At 60.1% G+C, this 27,065-nt stretch overlaps 1 protein-coding gene across 5 annotated transcripts in view; it reads right to left on the minus strand.

Moving 5' to 3' along the window:
- Positions 1-4,872: 4,872 nt before the first annotated feature.
- Positions 4,873-27,065, minus strand: part of LOC105471918 (NACC family member 2) — a 111,922-nt gene continuing 89,729 nt past the window's right edge. For 4 of the 5 annotated variants that reach the window (XM_024789788.2, XM_011724744.3, XM_071078605.1 and 1 more), the window contains 4 exons: positions 24,738-24,902; positions 22,357-22,462; positions 21,691-21,788; positions 15,194-20,527 (listed from right to left, as the gene is read on the minus strand). In XM_024789788.2, coding sequence (XP_024645556.1) covers positions 20,019-20,527; positions 21,691-21,788; positions 22,357-22,462; positions 24,738-24,902 — 878 coding nt within the window. In that variant the 3' untranslated portion in view covers positions 15,194-20,018. Of the gene's footprint in view, positions 5,540-14,058; positions 14,182-14,365; positions 14,399-15,193; positions 20,528-21,690; positions 21,789-22,356; positions 22,463-24,737; positions 24,903-27,065 lie in introns of those variants that run through there. The other variant, XM_071078604.1, reaches the window with a different exon arrangement.

The raw sequence follows: 27,065 nt of genomic DNA on the forward strand, positions 1-27,065 counted from the left end.
CCTCTAGCTGGAGGCGGAGGCCCCAGCAGCTTCCACAGTCTCCCCGTGGCAGGGCACAGACCTCAGCCCTGGGATCCACCGGGGGTGGAGGCAGGGCCACTGCCACCTCCCGGGGCTTGGGCCCAGCCTCCCTGGTGGCATGCGCCCGTGAGTCTGGCGGGGTCTGGCCATGCAGGTCCCTCCCCCTTTAGGAACCAGGAAATGGAGGCTCTGAGAGCCAATGGCATCCAGTCCTTGGGCTGTGACGGGCAGGGGAGCAGGGGCAGGCAGCTTGAGGCCCAACCCAGGGGGACGGCAGGGCAGACACAGCCCTGAGCCCCTGTGTACACAGTAAGTGGGGGACACTGATCTAAACACATGAGTTCAGGCCATGGTGGCTCACGCTTGTAATCCCAGCACTTTGGGAGGCTGAGGTGGGCGGATCGCTTGAGCTCAGGAGTTCAAGACCAGTCTGGGCAACATAGTGAGATCCCCATCTCTACCAAAAATTACAAAAAAAAAAAAAAAAAAAAAAATTGGCCGGGTGTGGCAGTGCACACTTGTGGTCCCAGCTACTTAGGAGGCTGAGGTGGGAGAATTGCGGGGGTCCCGGAGATGGAGGTGGCAGTGAGCTGGGAGGTCAAGACACTGCACTCCAGCCTGGGCAACAGACTAAGACCGGTCCGGAAAAATAAAATACAAACCCGAGTTCTTGGAAAACCAGGACGAGGGCTGTGAACATGGTTGGAGTTTTGAGTGTGTTGTCACGTGAACAAGAGGCACCACTTGTCTGAAGTCTGAAGAGGCTCCCTGCTGGGGCGGCCATGACAAAAGGGAAGGTGTTCTCAGCAGAGGGGTTGGGGTGGCCAAGGCTACATGGCAGAGACCTGGCGGAGGACCAGACAGGATGGAACGGGGGTCAGGCGGGGAACAGAGCTGGGCGTCGTGAGCAAGGGGAGACCCCATGGGGTAAGGGAAGCTCACCAGAAAAGCACAGAACACCCACCTAAGTTTTGATTTTAAATGAACAGTGCATTTTAAAAATAGAAATATGCCCCCAAATTGGATGGATCATATACTAGAAATTGATTTGTTGCTAGTATGAAACGAGAATTTCACTGGCTGTTAAGTATTTTTTTTTTCTTTTTTTTTTGAGACGGAGTCTCGCTTTGTGGCCCAGGCTGGAGTGCAGTGGCCGGATCTCAGCTCACTGCAAGCTCCGCCTCCCGGGTTTACGCCATTCTCCTGCCTCAGCCTCCCAAGTAGCTGGGACTACAGGTGCCCGCCACCTCGCCCGGCTAATTTTTTTTATTTTTTAGTAGAGACGGGGTTTCACCGGGTTAGCCAGGATGGTCTCGATCTCCTGACCTCGTGATCTGCCCGTCTCGGCCTCCCAAAGTGCTGGGATTACAGGCTTGAGCCACTGCGCCCGGCCAGGTGTTAAGTATTTTTATGTGTTCCCTCTGGCCAGAGGGTGAGGGACAGACCCTTGGAGCTCAACTGGCCACACGGGAGACCCCCACCATGGCTCACCCCTGCCCTGGGAGTCCTGACGTTCTCACCGAGGGCAGCCACCTCCCTCTGGGATCTCCTGGCTCTTTCATCCCAAGGTCCTTTCTTGGAGGTGACAAAGAGGGGCAGAGGAAAGCCCTTAGCCCGGTCCCACACCAGGGCCCCTTCCTGGAGGAAGTCAGGGCTTTACCTTGGTTGACCTGGCTCCTAGGTAGCAGGTGGCCCCTGGCTAGACGCTCTGCAGGCCCCAGACACTTCCAGCACCCCAGCCTCCTGCCCAGGCTAGGGGTGTTCCTGTCTTGCTGGGCACCTGCAGGGCCTTGGGCTAGGCACAGAGAGGCCATGTGGCTCCCGAGGCAGCCCAGCCCTTGGCCAGGCCACCGGCCCGCACTGAGGCCTCTCTGCTCCCTGGCGTGGATGATAAATGTCTGCCAAGGAGTTATTACAAACAGTGCAGCTGCCGGTTACAGGAACTGTGGCCGGGCGGGCGTGGCTCTGCCGGCGGTCGCGAGGGCTCAGGCTTCGTCCGGTCTGGAGACTTGACTGCCCCCCCTTCTTTTTCTGGAGGGACAAAAAGACCAGATTTATCGCGGCCATAAGAAATCATCCGAGCACTTAGCAGCTTCCAGCCCCTGGTTTGAGGGGAAGCTGGGGCGGTGGGGGCTGAGATGGGCTGGCCTGCGGGGAGTGGGGGCTGGCCAGCTCCCGGAATCCCCCTTCCTGAGGCTGCTCAACCCACCAGGAGCCCGGGGAGGCTGCTGCTGGGGGAGGGGCTGTGGCTGGGAAGTGCCCCCGCCCCCTTTCCCCACTGCCCTCGCTCAGCGAGGCTTTTCTCCTGGGAGAGACAGAAGAAGCCCCAACCAGCCAGGACAGGCTGGGGATTTAGGCTTCAAGGTTGTTCTTGCGGCCCGAGATGTCCAGCAGCAGCAGGCTCCCCTCCCAGGCCCAGCCTATGCCCTGCAGAAGGGTATACCCCTCACAGCACCAGGTCCCCTCTCCCAGCCTGGTCCTCTAAGAGTGGCCTGGGCCACATGGTTTCACCCCTCTGATTTCCTTCACCCCTTGGTTTCCTTTCCTGCAAAATGGACAAAACGGGTGGCTTCCAGTGGATTCCAGGGCACCTGCCAGGCCTCCGAGGACAGCTCCGAGGCGTAAGGGGCTCACCCCACAGGAGCGGCTGTGATGTTCTGCCCCCCCTCACTGGCCTCCTGGGCCCTGAGGATGGAACGGAGGGGCAGGCTCTGGAGCTTGAGGGTGTGGACCTTGGGGGCTTTGGTAGACGAGCCACCACTTCCCCGCCACGCCTTCAGTGCAAATCCCAGCGATGGGAGCTGTCGGTGATCAGACTCCAATATTCAAAAATAATCGGTGGGCCTGAATTTCCATACAATAACTGTCTTATTAAATCTAAATTTAATGTGTATTTGGAATCCTTAATTTAAAGTGTTACTGCGCCCACCATCTGCTCCACTCTCTAAATACAAAAGCAGCCAGCACATAACTCAGCGCGGCTGCGGAAAAGCACGGTCCCGGGAGGGGCGCGCACCACTATTGCTGCTTCGGGTCTGCCTGGCCTGGCCGGCTCTCCCTGGGCAGCAGCACCCCAGGCACTGCAGAGCCAGGCTGGAGAGGTGTCTGCTCCTGACCCAGTATTCGAGGCTGCAGGAGCTCCGTGGCTGCCTGGCCCTCTACCCCTACCGCTGGGGCTCTGACAGGCCTGGACTCTGAGCCTCCCACCTGGATTCAGGCCGTGCCACCACCTGCCCGCCCTTCCCTCCTGTGTCCTGAACACCCTGCAGAGCCTGCTCCTGGCCATCTCCAGCACAAAGACTTCCCCTGCCGCCCTGACCACTGCCCTCTGCCTCCTCCCTGATCTGACGTGAGCCAGGGCCGCTAGGTGACCCCCTGGGGTTCCTTTCCTGTGAACTCACTGGTACCTATGGCTGCCTCTGCAGGGGCCACCCACCCTGGACCCTGGACTCTGAGCCGCCAGCCCTGGGTGCTTACAGAAATGCTTAGAGCCAGAATTGCTTCCCCGAGCATCCATACGGCCTGGAACAGCTCCCTTGCCTTCTCTGTAAGGGGGCATGGGGCTGCGAGGGGCTAGGAGGGGTTAGCCCAACATCTTTGGTGGCTTGAAAGGGCAGGGGTCTGCGGACTCTGCAGCCCCCTCCTCCCTGCCTGCTGGCTGGTCACCACCCCCCACCTTCTGTGGCCCTTCCTGGCCAAGTCCACCCCTGGCTTGGAAGGGAGGGTGGGCCCTGCCCGGGACCAGAGTACCCAGGGACAGCCCCTCCTGCACCAGGGAGCCCTCAGCCTTGGGCCAGCCCCTGTCACCCCGGCTCTTCCCTGTGATCAATAATGTCCCGTGGGCTGGACTCCCACTCCAGGCCAACCCCTCACCATGCCATCCTCTGCAGGATGAAGTCAGAGCCCTAGGAGGGGCCAGCAGTGCCCCTTGAGCCTGGAATGGAGGCGAATGGAGTGGGGGCAGAGCCATGTCTCATCCCTGTGCCCGGGCCACTGGGGGCACAAATGTGCAAGGAGCCCACCACCCACCTGCCCATGTGCAAGCCCTGGGTATGCCAGACCCCACTCACAGCCAGCCCTGGTGAGGGCACCCGGCCCAGGTGAACCTCCCCAGCACCAGGTCCCCACACAGGGACAGTGGCTGGTGGAGGGCACAGCTGCACTGGCCTGATTCAGATTCTCATCTCAGCTCCACCACTCACTAGCTGTGAGGTGGCTTTTTTTCTAGCTTTTCAAAAATTGTGGTAAAATGCACAAAACACAGGTTGCCATTTTAACCAGTGCAAACTGTATAATCCAGTGGCATTAAGTACATACATAATATTATTGTGCAACTACCACCATTATCTAGTTCCAAAACCTTCTCCCACAAAGGAAGCCCCAACCCCATTCAGCAGCCACCCCTACACCTCCCTGGCCACCGCCCCAGGTCCCGGCCACCCCCGTCCACCGTCTGTCTCCACAGGGTCGCCTGCTCGGGGCCTTTCGTATCAATGGAGTGGGGCCGCACACACCTTTTGTGGCTGCCTTCCCTCACTTAGCAGTCTTTCCAAGGGTCATCCGCGCTGTGGCTGTGAACATTCGTGCACACATTGTGCCAGGAGGGAGCGACCAGGTCACGTGGTGATTCTGTGTGTAACTTTTTGAGATCTGTTTCCACAGGGTCTGAGTGCGCCATTTGACATCCTCATTGACCATAAGATCTGGAGCCCCTGGGCCGGGCACGGTGGCTCACGCCTGTAATCCCAGCACTTTGGGAGGTTGACGCAGGCGGATCACGACGTCAGGAGATCGAGACCATCTGGGCTAACACAGTGGAACCCCGTCTCTACTAAACAAAATACAAAAAATTAGCCGGGTGTGTGGCAAGCGCCTGTAGTCCCAGCTACTCGGGAGGCTGAGGCAGGAGAATGGCATGAACCCGGGAGGCGGAGCTTGCAGTGAGCCGAGATGGAGCCACTGCACTCCAGCCTGGGTGACAGAGCGAGACTCCGTCTCAAAATAAAAAGATTTGGAGCCTCTGGAAGCCACGACGTTCCCATCTGCTAAATGGGAATCATAACCTCTGCAGCACGTGAGGAAGCGCGAGGGAGAGGATGGGGTCTACTTTGCCGAGGGTGCACGCCGCGGCTCTGTCACCACGATGACCCACGAGCCTGGTCTTTGGAGGAAGCACCAGGCCTGTTCCACCATCTGCACGTGCTGACGCCAGGTGAGCTGTGGAACTGAGCAGAACCAAAGGGACTCCGATGGAACGGCTGAGGGCACTTCCGGCCCCGAGGCTCTGCTGAGCCGCTGTGAGCCCATGCTGGGCGGTCACGCCTGTCTCAGCTTTGTAGCAGCAGGTCTGGCCTGATGCTCCAGGAGGCTGCTTCGTTCTTGGCTCGGCCCGTGGAAACCATGAGAATTGGAGGTCCTGTGTGGGGCATCTGCGATGTACCAGCCACAGAGCTCGGGGCACACAGTAGCGTCTCAGGAAATACTGAATGGACACTGTTTTCCAATTTCCGTGACACATCTGTAAGATGGCAATCGTGATCCCATTTTACAAAATCTTAGACAAGTGACTCTGAAAGTCCCCCAGCCAGGAGGTGGAGCTGGGACCCGGTCTCAGGCCCACCTGGCTCCCGACGGCTAGGCCGCTGCACACACGTGTGAGGGTTGCTACTGCACAAGGGCACTCGGCTGAAGGGGAGGAAGGGGCGAATCTCCATTCCCCATCCTTTCTCCCTCCCCACCACCACATGCCGGGCACTGCCTCTGCCCAGGGGCTCCTTGTGATTGTCACAGAAGGCCGAGTGGTCTGGTGGGTCCGGGGCCCATTCTGTGCTGCTGGCTCACCCTCCACACAGCGACACCACGGGAGCCGTTTCCACGGGCGCTATTTCCAAGGGCACTATTTGCCTCTGTTGTGTGACAAGGGTGGGGGCCGGAGAGAGGCCTGCATCCCTGACCAGAGCCCATGAGGGAGAAGGCAGCACAGAACCGCACCGGCCTCCGTGTGGGGCTCAGGCTGCGGTCGCGGGCCCTCCATGTTCTGGCTTCCAGCACGGGAGCAACAGAGGGGATCCTGCTGTGGTCAGTCCTCCCTTGCCAACCGGGGAGGTGGTCATTGTCCCATACAGAGAAGGAGACTGAGGCTCAGGGTGGCCAGGACGTAAGCCCAGGACCCTTGCCCTTCATGGTCCTCTCCACTCGACCCGCCCATCTTGGGTAATTGTGGTGTTTGGATCCAGCTCTTTCTCGGTGTTTTGGCACAGAATCCCCCAGTGAAATCCTTCAGGGGGCCCAGCGTGTGTGTCAGGCAGCTGAGCTTCCATCTGGGCTGAGCAAAGTCTGCCTGACCAGGCGTTTCCTGGGGTGTCCTACACTCAGGCACTGCTGTGTGCTCTGTAAAAATGGCCACTTTGAGCCCCCCCCATACCTTGCTGGTGAGCACCAGCATTATCCCATTTTACAGAGGTGAACACTGGGGCTGAGAGGAGCTGAGCTACACACCAAGGCCAAATGGGGAGCACCCCAGGGACCCCCACGCCTCCCAGCCCGAGGCCCAGGCCAGCACTGCGCTGGGCACAGCTGTGCAGCCTCCCCACCCCCTCAGATCCTCTCTCCAGCATTTCCCCGGGAAGTTGTACATGTTTTTACGGAGCTGGTTCTCCACCCGGATCACAGCCGCGGTCCTAGCGGTAATTGACTGCTCTCTAATCAAATTGATTTCCATTCCAGTGAGTCCTGCCATCCTCTCCATTCCAGGAACGCTGTTCTAGCAGGCGGAGCTCCGTACAAATGCACCATCAACCTGCAGAACGCAGAGCGCACCACGGTCCTCTCTGCCACCCAGTGACAGCTAAATGGCCTGAGGGCTTAGGCCTGGCCACTCACTGATGCACTCCCACTGGGGAGAGGCACACATCCCGGGCTCATCAGCATCTGACAGGAGGGCTTGGTGCGTATTCGGAGTGGGTCAGAGCGTGGGATTTCTTTCCCATCGAGTCCCACGGGAGCCTCGCCTGTCCCCACTCGGCTGGGGCTGGCCCGGCCATTGCCTTCCGTTCCTGCAGTCCCGGCTTCTCCTCTTGGCTGTGGCCCAGCGTGGAGCTGGCTGGTTCCTCCTTCTGCACACTCTAGCCCGGGACTGAAGCCCCTGGAGTTTCCACATGGGCTGACCCCAGAGTCAGCTCTGTTTAGGCTGTTTCTGGGTCTGCTCGGACCACCGCCTTGGGGGCACAAGAAGGAGGGGGTGGTCCTGAGGCTGTGATTGTCCAGGGCCCTGTGGTTCCTGGCATCTGTGTGGAAGCCCATCAGGGCTGGCAGGGACATACATACTCAGCCTCCTTCAGGTGGGCGAGGAGAGGGGTGGCCTGCCCAAGGCCCCAGGATCCCTGCCGCCTAGCTCCTGGCCTGGCCCCACCACCTGCACCCTCAGGTGGTGCTCCCAGATGCTGGAACAACTTAGGGGGGTGCCTTGTGCAGATGGGGGACCTCCTGGGACTATCCAGGCCTTCCTGGGTGACCACACCTGCGGGTGGAGTGATGGGGTCTCCAGGTGTCTCCTCCTCTGTCCCATCAGAGGGAGCCTGAGTTTTAAAGCCAATGCAGCACTCCCTCAAAGCTTCACGACTGACCACAGTGGCTCCCACCCAAGCCAGGGACTCTGACGGGAGGTGACCCCCATTCCTCCTCCCCTGGGTGCGAGAAGCTGGAGCCCGGTGGGGTGGGCATACAGAGAACCAGGAGGAGCAGGAGGAGCCTCTGTGGGTTCCCCTGGCGCTATCAGGAACCGAGGCTGCCAGCCCCGCCACTCCAGGGTGGCACAGGTGCCTCTGGGCCGGCTCCAGAATCCTGCCAGCCCCTCTGTGTGCCCGGGCCTGGGGTCCTCTTTCTGCCACAGCCACTGTTACCATGGAGGAGGGACACTGTCATCAGCTTCCTGCCCCCTGGCCAGCACCTGGGCTAGGTTGGCACTGGAAGTGCCACACGCTCACATCGTTCACATGCCAGGTGAGATGCCAGCTGGGAGCAGGGCTCCCCAGGCCTCGTTCACAAAAAGCGTGGGATGCCCCTGCTGGCCCTCGGCTGCGGCTGCCAGTTCTCACAGCCTCAAGACTCTGATTCCAGAAACTGAAACCAAAACAGACAGGTGCTACCCAGGGACCTCCCCCAGCCCCGGGACCTCTGTCATGGGCCCCCTGTCCCTTCTGATGCCGAATCCAGTCACCAATCTCCGACTCTGTGGTCATGCCTGGCTGTTCGGGGCAAGCAGACTGCTGGTGCCCCCAAGGCCCCTGCAGCGGCTCTGCTGTGACTTGGCCTCTGGTGGCACAGAGATGGGCCTAGAGCAGCCCTGCTCCCAGGCAGTGGGACCCTCTCTCTTCCCATCCCTCCACTGCGGGCAGCTCTGGGGGGATGGGAAATAGTTTTATTTATTTTTATTTTTATATTTTTTTGATGGAGTCTTGCTCTGTTGCCCAAGGCTGGAGTGCAGTGGTGTGATCTTGGCTCAATGCAGCCTCTGCCTCCCGGTTGCCTAACCACGCCCAGCTAATTTTGTATTTTTGGTAGAGATGGGGTTTCACTACGGCTGGTCTCAAACTCTTGACCTCAAGTGATATGCCTGCCTCGGCCTCCCAAAGTGCTGGGATTATAGGCATGAGCCACCGGCCGGGAAATGGTTTTAGTGCAAATGCCATAAGCAAGGCAGAGGCTGGGAGGCAGTGAGGCCCACACTGTCAGCAGCCAGGCAGGGGCGGCCCAGCCATGCCCCAGGCCCCAGGGTGCTTTGTCCTCCCCTGCTCAGCAACCTGACCAGCCAAGGCTTCCGAAACCCCGTTATCAGCAGACCCAGATCTCAGGTGCCAGCGTCAAAGAGAAAAACGCATCCTCGGAGGAGGATGCCAGATGAGTGGATACAGAAACTCCAAACTTCAGGCCTGGCGCGGTGGCTCACGCCTGTAATCCCAGCACACTAGGAGGTCGAGGCAGGCAGATCACCTGAGGTCAGGAGTTCGAGACTAGCCTGGCCAACATGGTGAAACCCCATCTCTACTAAAAATACAAAAATTAGCCAGGCATGGCGGCGGGCGCCTGAAATCCCTGCTACTTGGGAGGCTGAGGTGGGAGAATCACTTGAACCTGGGAGGCGGAGGTTGCAGTGAGCCGAAATCGTGCCACTGCACTCCAGCCTGGGTGAAAGAGCGAAACTGTCTCTCAAAAAATATAAATAAATAAAAAAAAAGAGAAACTCAGAACTTCTCTTGGGCCAATGCCCACCCCACAGCAATGTGACAGCCACAGAGACCCAATGAGCTGGGAAGGCCTGCAGGAATGGTACAGGGCTCCGTGGTGAACAAGGAGAAGCATGCATGTGGCCGGGACAGGCACAGCATGGCTGTGGACGTGGGAGTGCAACCGCTGACTGAGATTTGCTACCATACAGGTCAGAAGAAGGTTTTTTTTCTTTTTCTTTTTTTTTTTTTTGAGACGGAGTCTCGCTCTGTCGCCCAGGCTGGAGTGCAGTGGCCAGATCTCAGCTCACTGCAAGCTCCGCCTCCTGGGTTCACGCCATTCTCCTGCCTCAGCCTCCTGAGTAGCTGGGACTACAGGCGCCCGCCACCTCGCCCGGCTAGTTTTTTGTATTTTTTAGTAGAGACGGGGTTTCACCGGGTTAGCCAGGATGGTCTCGATCTCCTGACCTCGTGATCCACCCGCCTCGGCCTCCCAAAGTGCTGGGATTACAGGCTTGAGCCACCGCGTCCGGCCTTTTTTTTTTTTTTTTTTAAACACTCATCCATCTGGTAAAAAAGGAAACCATTCGTAAGCCCCAGTGTTGGTAAGGGGGTGGCATACGGGCACATCTCCAGCGAGGACCGTGGATGCCTCTCGGGCAGGCAGTGAGGACACCTCCACCCCAGCGCTCCCATGAGCCCGGCAAAGGGAAGCTGAGCAAAGATGTGCGGAGCACCCCGATCTGGACGAGGCCTGCAGACCACAAACGCCGGAGGCAGCGAGTGTGCAATTTTTGGTCTGTGTAGTCTCTGCACACAAGTCTGTGCTGCATGAGGAAAAAGCCAGGTCTCTCCACCAGAGAGTGTGGGCCGACCTCTCGGGGCAGAAGGGATGCCCTTACGGCTTCACTGTGTGACCAGGATGTTGAAGGCAGAGTCCAGGCCCACGCCAGATCCCCAGAGCCAGATCTGTGCACTAACAAGGCATGAGCCACTGCGCCCGGCTATGTCTAAATCCACCATTTTAGCCATTTTTCAGTGCACAACTCAGTGGCACTGAGCACAGTCACCTTGTCGTGCAGCCATCACCCTCGTCTGCAGAACCCTCCATCTTCCCCAACTGACGCTCCGCCCCCACGAAACACTGGATCCTGCACCCACAGCCGGGCCCCTCCATCCTACTTCCTGTCTCCGTGATTTTGGTGACAGGGCACCTCACGAAGTGGACCCTTGCAGGAGGGAGTTGTCAGCCTGACTCTCCTCACGGAGCCTCGTGCCCTTGGGGTGCATCCCTGTTTTAGGGTGCTTCATGTTGCACTTGGCAAACGGACTTTGTTTGCAGGTCGTCATCTTCATGGGTTCCGGGCGGCTGCACCTCTGGGCAGTGGGAAGGGGCACTGCCGTGACCGTGGGGTCCTGCAGGGTCTTTGGGGCTGCCGGAGTGCTTCTCTCCAGGGACCCTGATCCGGCAGAACTCCACCTGCCCAGCTGCAGCCAGGCTGGCCTGAGGGCACCCCAGGGAGGACTCCTTGCCTTTGCCCACCCCAGCTCTGGTGCTGACTCCCTCAGACGTGTCCTGAGCTTGACTGGCCAGTGTGCATGCTCTTGCCACTGCTACTGTCACCCTTCCCAAAGAGCCACCTCCATGTCACCCTGCCCCCTGAGGGACAGGGCCAAACAGCCCAATCCGTCCCTCCTTGGAGGAGAGCAGAGGAAGCCCCTCGTGGTGGGGGTGGGGCGAGGTGAAGGGACAGGTGGCACCTCAACATGTGGGTGTGGTTGGTAGGAGACCTCAACCCTGGGCTGGGATCCCAGTTCCGGGGCCACCCCTGGGCTGAGGTGCCTGGAAAGACGTGCCCTCTCACCAGCTCACAGGCCCCAAGCCCGACCTTGAACCGGGTCGTGTCTGTCCCAGAGCCCCTTCGATGAGAAGTCACTGAGAAGCGCTGGTCTCCCGGAACGGTCCTGGCCGACTGACGAGGGACATGGGACAGCTGGGGAACCAGCGCCCCAGTGGGCAGCCAGAGCTGTGGACATTCCTGGGCTGCTGGAGCCTCCCAGCTGGAGGGGAGGAGGAGCGGGGGATGAAGACACGTGCTCAGGACCTCTGAGGCTGTCCCTCTGTCCCTCTGCCTCCTGACTGTCCCGTGTGACCCTCCCTCCCTCCCTCCTGAGTGCGGCCCACAGCTGGGGGCCACGGCTGCTTCCTTGAGAGGAAGCCTAGTTTTGGCCTCAAGAGGACTCCAGGAAGAGGGGCTGAGGGGGGCGAGGGATGGGCACCATGGAGCTGGCTTCTCAAGGGCTTGGCTTGGAAGGAGGGGGGCACCCTGAAGCTCCTGTGCGAGGGAGAGCTGCCTCCTGGTGCCAGGGCAGGCACCTGGCGCTTGTGCTCAGGGAGCCCCATTTCAGAACCTGCCCGACTACGGGGGCCAGAGGGACACATAGTGACCTCCCTGGGTTGCCTCATCTTACCTGCTAGAGCTGGCAGCCAGCCACACATCTCAGCCTTGGCCCCATCTCAAGGCCCCTGCCCCCAGCTCAGGACGCCCGCTCTGCCCAGCCTGGGTCTTGAGGGTGGGTGGGAATGGTACCTGGCAGAGAGCCAGTTCCTTTGGTGGCTCAGCCTGGCTATTTGCTCACTGAGAGGTCTGTGCACCCCACCCAAACTCCTCTCTCTCTGGGCCCCCAAGCCTTCCGCAGCCAGCTGAGCCCTGCCTGCGAGAGAGGCCCTGGAGAGGGTGGGTGGGGACTAATCATTGGGAACCTTCCCACCTCCAGCCCTGCTCAGTACCCTTGGCCCACCCAGATCGCCTCCCTCAGCCTGGTGGGGTCCCAGGCACCAGGCGGACCCCTCCACAGCGGCTCCCCACTCCCTCTGGAAGCCCAACCCTCAGCTCACTTCTGCCGCATTTCCAGTGGGGCTACCTGGAGTTCCCCCAAACCCCACCCCAGGCTTCCTCTACCCGCTCCCAGCTCCAGCCCTCCAGGATGGCCCCAGATCCCCAGGGAGCCCCAAGGGGAGGGTGTGGCCTCAGGCCCTCAACATGAGGGTGGGGATGCAGCCCTCTCCAAGCCTCTCTACCCCTCAACTCTGTTATAGCCCATGGAACCCATGGACACCCCACCACTCAATCTACCTCCTGCCCCTCACCCGTGTGCTCAGACCCACGTGGGGCCCCCAGTGATCAAGAGGTCATGGGAGCCGGGTGCCTGTGGGCGGGCAGATGAGGCTCCATCCTCCCCCCACCCGCCCCACCCCCCTTCCTGCCCCCGGACTCTTCTTCTGGCCTGAGGTGCCCACTGCCAGACATCTTCCAGTCTTTGAGACCAGAGAGAGTCCTGGCCTGAGGGCCACAGTAACCCACCGCAGGGTCAGCCATTCCAGGCGAGCAGCTAGGGGCCCTCTGCCCCTAACCTGCTGGCCCCGCCCTCCTTCCCTTTACCCGTAAAACTCCCCCCGCCCGCACCATGGTTCCTCCCCAGGAGGCCTGTGTCCACCGCCAAACAGAATGTCTGGCCAGCCTACTCCTCACAGGCTGCCTGGTGGGACGGGCACAGGGCAGGGCTGGACATCCCCCAGCCCCTGGGTAACAGCAGAATCAGGCTGGGAGGCCGGTGAAGGCAGGGGTGCTCTCACTGGCAGCCCGGGGAGCCTTCCTCTCATCAGAGTGGGGTCTGTCCATCCCACGGGTGCCAGAAGGCACGCGTGACCCAAAGCAGCTCAGGAGTGAGGGAGGTCACAGGGCCCCATCCCAGCCCCTCAGGCTCCCCGCAGGCGCCCTTCCCTCCCCAGACTCTGGGCTCAGCTCCCTCCCGGGCCCCTCCTCCACCCAGGGCTCCTGACCCTTTTGTGCCGAAGTACAAAGGGCCGGGGACAAAGCCGTGGGTCCTGCTGACGCAGCACCCTCCTGTCCAAACTGACAAAGGGGCACCAGGAGGGGGAGGTGCCCTGATGCCTCAGCCGGTTTCTGTGGGGGCTGCAAGGGCGAGGCAGCCACTGGAAGGACGGGGGATGGGGGATACGGGACATGGGATGGGATGGGATGGGCAGCAGGTGCCTGGCTCCCCCTCCTCCTTGGAAAACCAGGGCTGACTCGGGGGAGAAGGGCTGGGCTGGGCTGGCTGGGCTGGCTGGGCTGGGTGGGCTGGGTGGGCCCCCTCCCAGAGTGGCGGGATTCCTGAGCAGAGCTGGGGCATTCTCCACGACCCTTCCTCCCCTCACCACGCTGCCCAGACCTCAGCAGTCCTGGCTGCTGGGGTGGCCTGGAACCCACCTGGGTGGGGCATTTGGGGTCTTGCAGGTGTGCATCCAAGCTGCCTGTCCTCACCAAGCTCCCCACCAGCCAGGCAGGTGCCTGGACACTCAGCATCTGCCAAGTCCACCCCGTGCAGGTGAATGAATAGGCCAGGTGGGGCGGGCACGTGCCACTTGTCTAGAGCAGAGTCGGCCTGGAGGAGAGGGGCTGGGTGGCCAGACCAGCCCTGAAAACAAACCCTGCCTTGGAGGACGGCCCCGAGAGCCGGGGGCTCTGCTCCTTCTCCCGGAGGATGACACTGAGAGCCCAGGGCAGGAGGACGGCCCCGAGAGCCGGCGGCTCTGCTCCTTAGCCCGGAGGATGACACTGAAAGCCCAGGGCAGGAGGACGGCCCTGAGAGCCGGGGGCTCTGCTCCTTCTCCAGGAGGACGGTCCTGAGAGCCGGGGGCTCTGCTCCTTCTCCAGGAGGATGACACTGAAAGCCCAGGGCAGGACGACAGTCCTGAGAGCCGGCGGCTCTGCTCCTTCTCCAGGGAAGTTGAGTCAGACGCACTTACCCTGGCAGCTTGAGGCTGGACTTGGTGGTGGGATGGGGACCGGAACGCTCCGTGTTTCCCGGCCCCCACCAGGGAACAGACCCCTTGGGCGTTCCTGGTGGGGACAGGGTGGTGATGTGGCTCCTGTAGGAGGTAATGGCTCAGGGTGACCCCAAGCCACCATCCGCATTGCCACAGGGGCCCTTCCATCCAGGGGGCCCGTGTGGAAACCACATCCATCCATTTAAGACATCAGGGGCTGCCCTGTGCTGGCCCAGAGGATCCTCTTCTGGGAACACGGCCATGAAGCCCTGCCCAATAAACTCACCACTTCCCTCCGGGAGAGCAGGTGCCACGAACCCTGCAAAAGGGGAAGAGAGGCCAGGGAGGGGTGTCCGTGAGGTGATCAGGATGGTCCCCTGGACGAGACCCTCACATGACCGCAGGAAGTGAGGAGCCCACCATGCAGGTGTCCAGAGGAAAGTGCTTCCAGACGTTGGAGGCACCCATCAAGGGCCCGGCAGGACCCCAGGTCTGGGGGACACATGATTGCAAAGCACTCGGCCTGTCCTTGTGGACACGCCAGAGGAGCAAAGGGAAGTGGGGCTGGCCACGCAGCCTGAACCCCAGGACACCAGCCTCAGGGCTGGAGAGAAGGCCAATCCCATGGGCCCAGCTCTGCCCACCTGCACTTGTCTCTCTGTGCACCTGGGGGCAGACGTGGCCCGGGAGGGGGTGGCAGGGGGGAGGGGGAGGGAAAGAGGGAGCCATGCACCTTTTGGGTGGCAGGTGAGGCAGGGGCTGCCCCACTTCTCAGATGATAAAACCAAGGCCCTGAAAAGCAGATCCCTCCGTCCTGGCAGGTCGCCTGGGGGCCCGGACAGGGCTCCCCTCTAACAGGCACACTGATACCTGCAGACATCCAACTCACCTTGTAAAACACTGGGGAGAGCAAGAGACAGGTCAGGTGGCCTTGAACCCCACAGCCAGATCCCTGCCCTGTTGTGTGGACAGCTGGCCTGGGGACGCCGCTAACAGGGGCAGGGGTCCTGAGGCTGCCCCTGGGGGACCACTGGCCACCCTGCCTTCAACAGCCCAACCTTGGCTTCTCTGAGTCTCCCCCAAACCCCACAGGGCCAAGTCAAGTCCAGGAAACTTAGGTTTGAACTGACTTTATTATTTTGTAAATGTGAATTTTACAAAGCGCTTTACAATTAATGATCACATCCTTTTGTTTGCTTGTCATGGATTTCCACTGTCTGAAACGGCTCTGAGCACGCTTGAAGCCCTCTGTTTCCCTGGTCGCTTTTGGATGTTTCAGTTTTAGTTATTGATACAATGTCAGCCATGGCTAAAAAGTAACAGTCTTGACTCTACCGAGTAACAGCACAAAAAGAGAGTGAGGGCTTAGGAAAACAAAACAAAGGCTTCCTCCTTAAAAAAAGACAAAAAAAAAAAAAAAAAAAAAAAAGCGAAGCATCTTCTGTGGCTGAAATCTAACTCAGTGGTACTGTGAAACCTTCCTTTACAGCACAGGAAAATTTATTTTTTAACAGTCGTGAGTTACAGTACTTTAACCCCTAAACAGACTCTTTAAAACAAACGTCTCCTTTTTAAAAGTCTCTCTTTTCCAAACATTCCGTCCGAAGGATGGATGTTCTACTTGCACCCAGTGCCATCCAAATGTTCAAGTCAAAAATATTTATACATTTTATACTTAGTTCTTTTCTTTTTTTTTTTTTTTTGTCTGCTAAAAATAGTATTGCAAGTTTTGGCTTCTTTTGACATAAAAATCACAATCATGTGTACGATGCTAACAGTGGAAGCGACTGATCGGAATACGAGCAGGTCGTCCAATCTGAATGCTTTCGATTCTGCATAATTTTCCTTTCTTTTTCTTTTTCCAAAGAAACAAAACAAACACACACGAAAAACCTTTGCCATTTGAGAAACATCTTGTACCAAGCCCTAAATGCTCCGGTGGTGACACGCATGCACGCGCACACACAGACACAGACGCGCGCGCACACACACACACTCGCACACGGAGCCGGAGCTGGCTGGCTGACATGACAAATTTATACGGCAGCAACATTCTGAAACAGTAGTTACAGCTGAGGACAGCTACGAGTTCTCGATTCTGTTTAGGACTCGCTGCTGGCAGAGGGCAGACAGGTTTCTTGGAGTTTGCAGTTGGTTCATGGGCCATACACCTTTTTCCACTTGCTCAAGATGTTTCCATACAAATTTCCCTTCTGAGGGGAACCCAGGCAGTACACGGCTGGGTGGGGTGGGGGGACTGGGCCAGTGCTTACAGCTCCAGCTGTCGAATGAGGACAGGCCAGGGTCAGGCACTAGAGTCCCCTCAGAGGGGTCCAGCCCCGAGGGCCGACCAGCCCTCTGTCCCTACCATCCGCCTTCCTCCTGGCAAACACAAATGCCAAAGAATGACTCTTTCTGGAGGAGAAAGGAGGCCAGGCAGCCGGCTCCCACCTCCTAGGAGCCCTGACCCACGGTCGCCAACACCGGGACATCCAGGCGGGTCCTGCTGGCCTCTCGCCCACAGCTTCATCCACATTCAGGGGCAAAGTACAATAACCAAATCCAATGCAAAGTTAAGTGACGACAGAGAACTCGGGTGGGCAGACACAGTGCGGAAAACAAGACAGAATTCAAGTACCGAGGCACCCAGCCAGGCGCGGCCTGCTGGGCTCACAGTATCTGTCACACCTCCAGTCCCTCCTGGACCTCTGCATGCAAACCAGCTGCCTCCTGGGCCCATCCCCTTGGGGAAGAGGAGGGCAGGGAAGGAGAGGCGGCTAGGTATCAGGCCCACCACCTGCCAGGCGGCAGCTCCAACACAGTCCAGTCCCTTCTGTCCTCCTTAAAAGGTGCGGAGATAACGTAGCTCTGTAATAGATTCTATATAGGATATGCGTATTGCTAATAGTCAGGCTTAGGGATAAAGGTGCGGACAGCTCATAAATACTGAGTGGCTCGTCTCTCTCTACAGGGTCTGGATGAGTCAGGGTCACACTCACAGGACAGGACAACCCCGGATTCTGGAATTAGTCATCTTGTAAACAAAGGAGGGAAGGGTCCGGCTTTCTTAATTGGTTTCCTTGGGAAAAATGATCAAAGGATGCTAAGGCACTCTGGAAGGCCCCTCCGAGCCCGGGCCGCCGCCCCCGCCCCACGGTACATTCAGGACGCGGAGGGAGCACACGGCAGGTCCGCTCAGCAGCCATGCACGTCCGCAGACACTCCCGACTCACGCCCACCGTGGGACACATTAGTGCAAAATGCTCAGCCTGGCCCGCCCGGGGCGCAGGGAGAGCTCAGAACCCATTCACATTAAATTATTATTATTTAAGTTTTACCTATAGCTCTTGCCTTCCTTACCCACAACAACAGAACAGACGGCGATTACAAACGAGGAAGGGGCCACGGGACATTGTGCAGGCCTGAGCAGCAGTCAGGCGTCCTCTGTGTAGCCACCGCCTCCGGCAGCGGCCAGCGGCTCCCTCCCTGTCCTGGCCAAGGGTGAGGGGCACCCACTTTGGAGTGGAGGGCGGAGAGAGCCCTTCTGTCAGCAGCCAGGCCCCCAGGGATGGTCAAATTAAAGTGCAAATTTGGGTGTGGGGCAGATGCAGGAAACTCCAGAGGGAACTGAAGTGCCCCTCAACCTCACCTACCCACCCCCGCTTCCTCCCAGCTCCGGGGAAGGTTTGGTCCAGGTTCCCAGTGGGCCCCATGGGGGCTCCAACCCCACCTGGGCCCAAGACAGGGGAGGAAGAGGCAGAGATAGGCTCCCTCTAGGCTGGGTGGCTCTGAGCTCAGCAGGAGGTCCAGAAATCTCTGCACCACTGATCCACCTCCGGCCCTAGGAATGCAGGCCTTGGTCTCCCTGGACTTGGGCCCTGAGGAACGGGTGGAGGGGCCGAGGTTAGTGTCCATAGTGTCTGCCCATGGTCCCCCACCTCCTTCTGGAAAGCAATTTATTTTTCTAGAGGGCAGGCACGTGCTGGGCGTGGCTGGAGGAAGCCCAGGGGGCTGAGTGCAGTCTATAGAGGCGGCCCCACGGGAGGTCTCCCAGGGCCTTGCCACAGGGGTGGGCTGTGGGGCAGAAAGGGGTTACCCAGTGGGAATGCGTCTAACCCACACCCTGTAGGTCCCCAAGCCAGGGTGCAGCACAAGGTCCTCCCCTTGCGGGGGCGGCCTCCACTTGATGGGTTGTGGAGGTTGGGGGAGTGGGGTGTGCTGGTCGGCCACCGCTCACCGGCCTGTGTGCACACGGGAGGGGGTGCTGACGGGTACAGCGCTGCACTTGTTTTGCACACGCAGATGGGGAAGCCGAGTCCTGGAGGGACAGAGGTGAGCAATAGACGTTTCAAGTCTTGGGATGGGGGGTTCTTCTGGCCACACTTCAGAAGGACGGCTGCCCCTGGACAAGGGCCCAGGCCCCCAAAACAAAAGGGAGAGGCACCTGGGTAGGTGGCCACACCAGCACTTCACATAGGACTTCACATGGTCTGTGACCCCCACTACTTAAAAAATAGTAATTAAATTTCAAAGGAAGCACTCCAGCCTCAAAACCTACCAGCCCCATCTTCCATGGGCCTTTCCTCCACTGTCTCTGGCCCCCAACATGCATCCCTAACCTTCTGTCCCCTACCAGTGCCCACACCTCCAACTGCCCCAGCCCAGACCTGTCTTGGCCACCTCCTTCCTGCAGCCTCCATCCATGCACACTCCCAAGGCAGATGGGGAGCCCAGTACTGGGAGGACTCACTCTCGCCCTGGCCCAGCCCTGGCCACTGCCTCCTGCCTGAGCGGAGCCCCCCTCCCCGGGTCGGACCCTGAGCTCAGCTTCACACATACTGGTCACCCATCCGGGACCCCCTTTTATCCCCCAGTGGGAGAGGAGTGGTCCCTGGCCCTGGGCGGGGGGCCAGGGGGGTGCACCCTGACTGCCACAGATGACCCGCCCCAAGTCATGGTGGGCCGGGGACAGGTACACCATCCCACCCAAAGTTTTTGCTCTATTGAGTCGGAAAGTTTCCAAACCATACATGAAATAGATCTAAATTACAACAAAACCTAAAAAAAACAAGACAAGCATAATCCCAAAGTGGCTGAGGCGGCAGAGGGCGGCGTGGGCTCCGTCAGCTGTGCACGTCCCACAGTGGGCCCGGGCAGGACAGTGGGAGGCCAGGCGGGGTCAGCGGTGCCCTGGGGGTCAGGGGACCGAGGGGCTGCAGAGCCGAGACGGATTGGGCAGAACAAGGACAGGGTGAGGGGGCAGAATAAAGTACCCTTTTCTCCACCCCTGAGGGGTGAGCCACAGCCATCCCTGCCCCCTCGCCACGCCCCCGCACACGCACACACACACACACACACACACACACACACTCGTGCACACACCCCACACAGGTGGGAGGCCTGGTGGGCCTGGCCCCGAGTCTCAGAAAGAAGCAAAAACGAGGAGTTAGGGCCCTGGGGCCTGAGCCCTGCCCCATTACCCCAGAGGGGTTCCATGGGTAAGGAAGGAAGGGTCAGTGACGCACACCCCAGCCCTCACCCCACCCCCTGCCACAGGCCACCGCCCCTGCTTCGCCTTCCGGGCAGAAGGAGCAGGAAGGGCAGGGAGGAAGGGGCAGGGCTGGGCACCAGGGGCCTGGCGGCCTCCCACCCTCCCCGAGAAGGGGGAGGGAAGCTACACGTGGAGACTGACCTTGTGAATATCAAAAGGGAGCTCTGGGAGCTTCCTCACAGGAGGCTGCCAGTGGCCTAATTGTTTACAGTATAATGAATGCATTTGTTTCCTTCATCAATTTTAAATACAAGCAGAATAAAAATCACATTTTTCTCAGGCAACAGTAGCAGTTCAGTAGGTAAGTGGCTTGATCACATTTGTTTGTATTAGTAACGCATGCAAGCAGCTCTAGTACTCGGTCCCTCGCGCAGCCACCCAGCTCCGCTTACAAAGTCCCTGCATAAGTGCCCTCCGGCCTCCGGGCCGCGGCCGCCGGCGTCTGGGGCCTGCTGGGGCTGCCCCCGCCCTGCTCAAAGGGCTGTGGGGGGCTCTGGCCATCGGCGGGCAGTGGCTCAGGGGCGGCCACCTCCTGGATGACCGAGCCGGCCCCATCCACCTCCTCCCCGGCATCGAAGGCCGGGTTGGTGGCGGTGCTCAGGTCAACATTCACAGCGTCAGTTCTCAGAGCCACGATGGTGGCCGCGTCGCTCCGCCGCTCGGCATAGATGCGCTGCTCGAACACCTGTGCCGCGGCGGGCGGGAACTCGGGGTCAAGGGGCACACTGGCGGCCGAGGAGCCCATGACCGTGCGGTACATCTCCACGCCCTCCGGCAGCATGGACTTGATCTTGGGCAGCCAGCGCTTGCGAACGCGGCGGGCGTTGGTGCACATGTCCGCAGCGATCACGTTCATCTCACTCTCCTTGAAGCTGGGGGCGAAGTTCTGACAGTACACTGTGAGGACGGGGCGGCGTGAGCTCAGCCACCTGCCTGCCGGGAGGGCCCGCCCCTCCCCAAGGCCGCGGAACCATGATGCCCTGGATGAGCCTCCCTGGCTGCTCCTGGGGCTCCCCTGGGCTCAGGCAGAAGACCAGAGGTCACCTTTCTCACTGCGCGGCCTGGGAGGCCTCCCCACCCGTTTCCTCTGGAACAGTCTCTGGCCTGGTCAGGCCCAGCAGCCTTGGCTGTCCGCCAGCTGTGAGGCTCAGGCCTGTTTTTAATCTCTCCGGGCTTCCCTAGCCCCACTGGCTAACGGGAACTGGTCAGAGGGTCCCCCTCTCAGAAATAACAAGACCCTCCCCGTCCCCGTCCCAGTCCCAGCCTGGAGGAGGGGAGCGACAGAAGCCGTCACTTCAGCAACCCTCGCCTCCTTTATCCAGCAGGAGCCCAGGCCAAGGCCGGGCCATTCCTCCCAACGGCATCAAACCCACAGGCAGGCCCCAGGTGCCACGTCCACCTTGGTGCCTCCCAGAATCTTCCCAGAGCCGCGGCTGCCACCCTACGCTTTGGGACTGTAATTCCTGGATGCAAAGGCCCCTTTGCTCTAAAACAGAATTTGCCTCACAGGTTTTTTTTTTTTTTTTTTTTTTTTTTTTTTAAGGAAGAAAACAAGATAATGCTTCTTGGGCTGAGGGCCACAGGAGGCTGTGCTCTTGGCCACCTGGTGTGAGCCGGCAGCAGTCAGCATCTTCCACATCTGGGGTGCGGGCCGGGGGGCGGCGGTCTGCCCCGGAGATGGACCGGGCTCCGCCCCCACACGCCCAAGAGCGGGAGGCAGAAGCCGGCCGAACAGATGGCAAAGGCTCAAAATAACCGCAAAATGTAAATAAGGGGTTTTGTTCAAAAAGGAAAATTAGATCTATTTCACATATTAAAATAGTTTCGCAGCTGAATTCATCACACTTGGAAACCTACCAAGAACGTTAACACCTCGAGACCTGGCTTCTGAGAGCTGCTCTTTTCTCCTGTCTTTCCCTCAATCCGACCACGCTCGGCCCCCGGGGACGGAAACTGCAGGTGGCCGGGAGCACCCCCGGGGCCCACCCAGTCCTCCTCAGGCTGGGATCCGAACCCAGCCTCAGCCCCAGTCCCCCACCCGGGAGACCCCAGGCTCTTACGTTTCACAGCGTTCAGCACCCGGCTGTCCAGCGGCTTCCGGCTGGGGTCGCTGGTGGATGAGCGGATGCCAGTCCCACAGCTGTTGGCCAGCGTGTTCCTGGTGGAGGGACCAGAAAGGGTGAGGATGACGGAGAGGGGACCTGGAGGCGACCCGCCCGTGCGAATGCCCTGCTGGGAGGCCACTTGGCCTCACCCTTGGCTGGTTTGCATGTGTCCCAGCTCGTGGTCCAGTGGCAGCAGCCAGCCCAGCCACCCTCTGAGGGACAAGACAAAGGAAAAGTGTCTGGGCTGAGAAGATGACCAGGTGACGGGGCTGCAAGGTGACCCAAGCCTTGTCCTCAGGGACTCTGGGGGCATCTGAGGAAGCTGCTGTGTCCTCGGGAAGGGTTCTGTCAGCCCATCAGCACGACAGAGTAAGTGTGGCTCTTTGCTTTTTTTTGTTGTGGGGGTTGCATCCATAAGGCCCTTTGAGAAAGACCATGAAGACAGCCCCTCGCTCCCCGGGAGCCTCTCCACCGTCCCGGCGCTGACAGGCCGCGGCTGAAGTCAGGAATGCAAGGGGACTTTCAATGCCACAACCCTGGACAATCAGGCAGCTCACAGCTAAAGGAGCCAGAACCCTCCGCAGCTCCACTGTGCCCTCCAGCACCCCTGCCCCGACCTACCTGTCAAAGAAGGTGGCCAGGAGCCTCCGCAGCAAGACCTTGTGCTTCACCCCTGCGCAGAGGTGGCAGTTCATCAGCTGGCCGCGTGTGATGTAGACCCCAGAGCCTGTGGCCGCCACAAAGAAAAAGGGCTCATGGCCTTCCCGGGCCACTAGGGTCTGAAGAGGGGCACAGAGGGGTGAGGGGGAGGGTGGGGAGGAGCTGGAGGCCTCCAGGATTTTTTTGGGAGGAGCAATTTGAGGTCCCACCTGCTGGTCACCAGGAGAGGCCACGGCCAAGGCCAGCCCCGGCACGTCCCAAATCACACATGGAACTAAGCAGGGGGTGGGGAAAGCCACGGAACCCCCCCCACCCTCCCCAACGAGCCCCAAACTCCAAGCTCTCCCCGCTATGCTGTGGCCCCCGGGCTCAGCTCCCTCCCTGGGAACATGCTTTGTTGCTGTTTAGAGACGGGATCTTGCTCTGTTGCCCAGGCTGGAGAGCAGTGGTGCAATCACAGCTTACTGTAGCCTCGACCTCCTGGGCTCCAGTGATCCTCCCACCTCAGCCTTTTGAGTAGCTGGGACCACAGGTGCCACTACCATGCCCAGTTAATTTTGATGAAGTCTCCCTATGTTGCCCAGGCTGGTCTTGAACACCTGGCCTCAAGCAATCTTCCCACTTCGGCCTCCCAGAGTGCTGGGATTACAGGAGTGGGGCACGGCACCTGGCCTGTGGGAACACACTCTGAAGGGCTGGCTCTGGCCCTGGGTCTGGGGAAACACTCATGTCTTTGCCTTTCTGCTCCGTCCCAGATACCAAAGAGCCTCAAGCAACGATGAGGGAGACGGAATCCCCCGACTGGAGGGTATGGCTGGAGCTTTGCAGGGCCCAGCGCTGACCTCCTCTGAGTATGTGTGAAGGGGGAAACCAGCCGGGGCAGCGGCGTGGCCAGGGAGGTCCACGCTGTGCTATTTACCCTCAGAAACTTGACCACACCTCAGGTGTCCCACTAGGGTCTGGGTGAGCGAGGGCATGAACCAGCAGCAGGACTGACCCCGCTGGGAAGAACGGGGAGGGACCGCTCTCTGGGGACGGCCAATCTCAATGACCACGAGAGGCCATGTCCTGAAGGATACTGATGTCCAGGTGTGCCTGCTTCTAGGAGCCTGTAGTGCCCATGGCCTCCTCCTGGCATGGCCCGTCTCCTGACCCACTGCTCCCACAGGCCCTCCCTGCCAGGGTCTGGGCTGGAGGAACTCTCCTGAGGAGCTCATAAACTTCAAGCCCCACACCCCAAACACAGGCCACAGCTGCTGGAGGCTGGGGTGACAGACTGTCTTCCCAGGACCACACCAATGTGACGCACCAGGGCCCACGTGGGCACCTGTGCCCCAGAGCCCAACCCCAGGGGCCCACCCAGCCCTGGCAGCCCAGCACTGCGCTCCCCATCGAGAATCAGTGCCGGGGCAGGGTGAGGGCTCAGGGCACAGCAAGGTGGGCCCTTACCCCTCCTGGCCAGGGCAGCCCAACACTGCCAGGTGCAGCCCAGGAGGCCGCTCTCCCATGAGGACCGAAGTCCCTGGCAGCTGGAAGGCGAGGCCAGCCCAGGCCACTGGCAACCCTTAGGCGGCGGTGCACACTTGAGGCACTCGTCCTGCTGGGAAGGGAGGACCCTGACGTGCTGCCCAAGGTGTGGCCTTTGGGGGTGGACAGGAACAGGACAGGGCTGGGGCAGAACTGCTCAGGCTGTGGCCAAGGAAAGCGCCTGAGGGCCCCAGCGTGGGGCTTCCCGGAAAACCAGGAAGAAATCCCCAGAAAATGGCCCAATAGTCACCGAAGAAGGTGCCCATGGCACGGGTCAGACTGGCTTCAGCCTGCCTCATCTTCTCCTTGAACGGTTGTAAAAATCTACAAGGAGCTATGACGCCAAAGGAATCCAACACAAAAGGTAAACATTCCTGAGCGAGGCCTGGCCCCCACGGGCTTCTGGACTCGGACGTGTTTGTTCCGCCAGAAGGATCCCGCCTTGACAGCAGCTACCACTCAGAACCCGGCCGTTACCCCCCAAAGGCTGCAACTGGACCCTCGGGGGGCGGGAGGGCTGGCAACCATACGTGACATGGTTTTATCTGTGACCCAAATTAAAACACGTTGCGACTGCAGCCCCTGCCAATCAGGAGTGTGACCAGCCCAGGGGATTCAATTAAAATACTAAATTAATTCAATTGAATAACTTCTCATAATGACACATTCTTCTAAAAGGAAATTACAGGAAATTTAAGATTTTTTTTTTGACTGATTGGTGATGAGTACATTGTTCAGAGCGCCGCAAAAAAAGAAATAATAAATGAATGAGTGAGGACATTTGCATACAATAGATGGGTGGGAGGTAGCCTCACCTGCCACCAGCTCCAGCTTTTCTCCGGGGTCCCCCTCCGAGTACAGCTTGGGATGGCAGCGGTATCCGATCTGGCTGATGAGGCTGGCAGGCAGGGCCACGAGGTCGCGGCGGATGAGGACGCAGGAGCGGCTCTCCAGCGGCACTGGCTCAGGCTTCTCTTGCACTGCGGGCCCAGAACAACCTGGTCAGGTGGGCATCTGGGAGGCTGGGCTGCTCTGTGCCTGCCCGCCTGCCCTCCATGCTCCCTGGGGCCTGGGTTAGACCCACTCTGCCTCCCTGGGCCCAGGTGAGGCCACTCTGTGCCGCTCTCCTGCTGGCCTGGGTCAGACTGGCTTTAGCCTGCCCCATCCCTACACTTGGTGCCCTCTTGCCCACCTGGCCTTGCCCTCACAGTGAAGCCCCTGTGAACGAGTGAGCAGAAGATGTGAGGCAAGGGATGCCCGCCCAGGCCCAGGGAATGAGCTGCTGAGGGCTGGCTCCTGGGAGGGTGCTATGCAGAGCCTGCTGGCCAGGCAGGAGTGACAGCTCAGTGCTCAGGGCCCCAAGGGAGAGTACAGCATGAGACAGGATGGAGGATGGAGGATGGAGGATGGCTTGGCGGGGCCAGCAGGGCAGCCACCTCTGGGGCCATAAAAACTGCCAGGTGGAGGAGAGGCGGGTAGCTGGACAAGGGTGACAGGTACTGTGGCTCCCAACTCTTCTCCCAGCAGCTCCCAGCAAGGGGCAGTGGGCCACGGCCACCTGACTCATAGGCAAGGACATGGGGACTCAGTGCATCCAAGAACACGGCCTGGGACCGCGCTGGCCTGACGAGGAGCAGCTCCATAAACACCTGCCAACAGCCAGGCCAGCAGATGCGCCAACACCAGGGGCAGCCCTCCTGCTGTCTGGGACTGTTCCTGACAAACCACTGCTGGGGCAGACAATGGCCAGGGACCCTGCACCCTCGGGACCTGCAGCTGCGCAGCGTGACCCGGATGGCACCATGCGTCACAGATGGGCCCCTCGGAGGCTCTTGGGCCACACAGCCCATGGTGCCACCCCGGGGTCCTCGGGCGGGACTCTCTGCTGTCAGGATCACAGAGCCCCTCTAGAGTGTTCACAGAGGGCCAGGGCCGAGACCCCTCATCTGACAACCACGTGCTGGACACCCAGCATGCACCAGGCACGTGGGGCCGAGGAAACACAGCCCTGGCCCCAGATCCTGCCCAGCAATGCCTGGGGCTCCATTTTCCCCACGGGTCCCCACTTCCCTGTTGTCCCCTCCCACCGGCTACCCTGAGTCCCAGGAAGCCTCACAGGGCCCATCCTCACACAGGGGTCCTTACAAGCCCAGCAGGGTTCCAGGGTGAAGATCAGCTCCCCTGAGCGGACCCCCAGTACTCAAATGCCACCGTGGGCACCAGTCTGGCACTCCTCACACCCCAGCCTGGCAGGCTGCCCGCACAGCCACCCTGCCCAGGTGAGGGCAGAGCGCTGCCTCCCTCATTCCTGTGTCCCAGCACCAAAGACAAGGCCCTGAGAGGGCCACCTCCCCAGTCTGCTGCCTTCACTAGGGAATCCCACTGCCCTGGGCTCCTGCACACCCCACCAAGCTGCAAGGCCTGCAGGGATGGCCCCACGGCACAGCCTCCACCTGCCCGATTGCACGAGGGCAGCCTGCAGGTGGGAAAGGCCCTCAGGCCACCCAGGGCTGGACCTTGCTTGCCAAGGGCAGGGCACGGTCCCCTCGGCAGCCTCAGTGAGATGGGAAGTCCCCCGGTGGGGGGCGGGGGGGGTAGCTTGCAGGACCTGCTGGTCCCAGGTGTGCAGAGGGAGGGGCGGGGTGGAACCTGTGTGTCCAGCAGGCTCGGGGCAGGCAGCTCCATGCAGAGTCCACCAGCAGCTGCACCAGGATGCTCAGAGGCAGGTGCGCCTGGCCATGCTGTCCCTGTTCCCCGTCTCTCCAAACCACGACCTTCACTTTGGAGAGTCACAGAAAAACACTGCAGGAGTGGCTGAGCCTCGGGGTGTGGGGGCTGCCAAGGGGGCTGCTGGGGAGCAGCCTCAGGAGGACAGGAGGCAGGGAGGGTCCCGGAGTCAGCTGGAGTCACCTTTGCACCCAGCGCCTGTCAGGGAGGGTCAGGCCACCCAGCCCTGAGGGGCTGAAACCTTGGTTACTGAGGACCCCACGTCCCAATTCTACAGTGGGCGCCCCACTGAAGACAGTGGGTTCCACTCCTGAGAACCACGCGGGGTCTGAAATCACCCACCCTGGAGTCACCCCGACACTCCCTCCCCAGGGAACCACTCGCCCAGGATGAGCGCGGTGCACACTGCACCTGTC

Source organism: Macaca nemestrina, chromosome 14 (genome assembly GCF_043159975.1).
Source record: "Macaca nemestrina isolate mMacNem1 chromosome 14, mMacNem.hap1, whole genome shotgun sequence".
NCBI classification, from domain to species: Eukaryota; Metazoa; Chordata; class Mammalia; order Primates; family Cercopithecidae; genus Macaca; species Macaca nemestrina.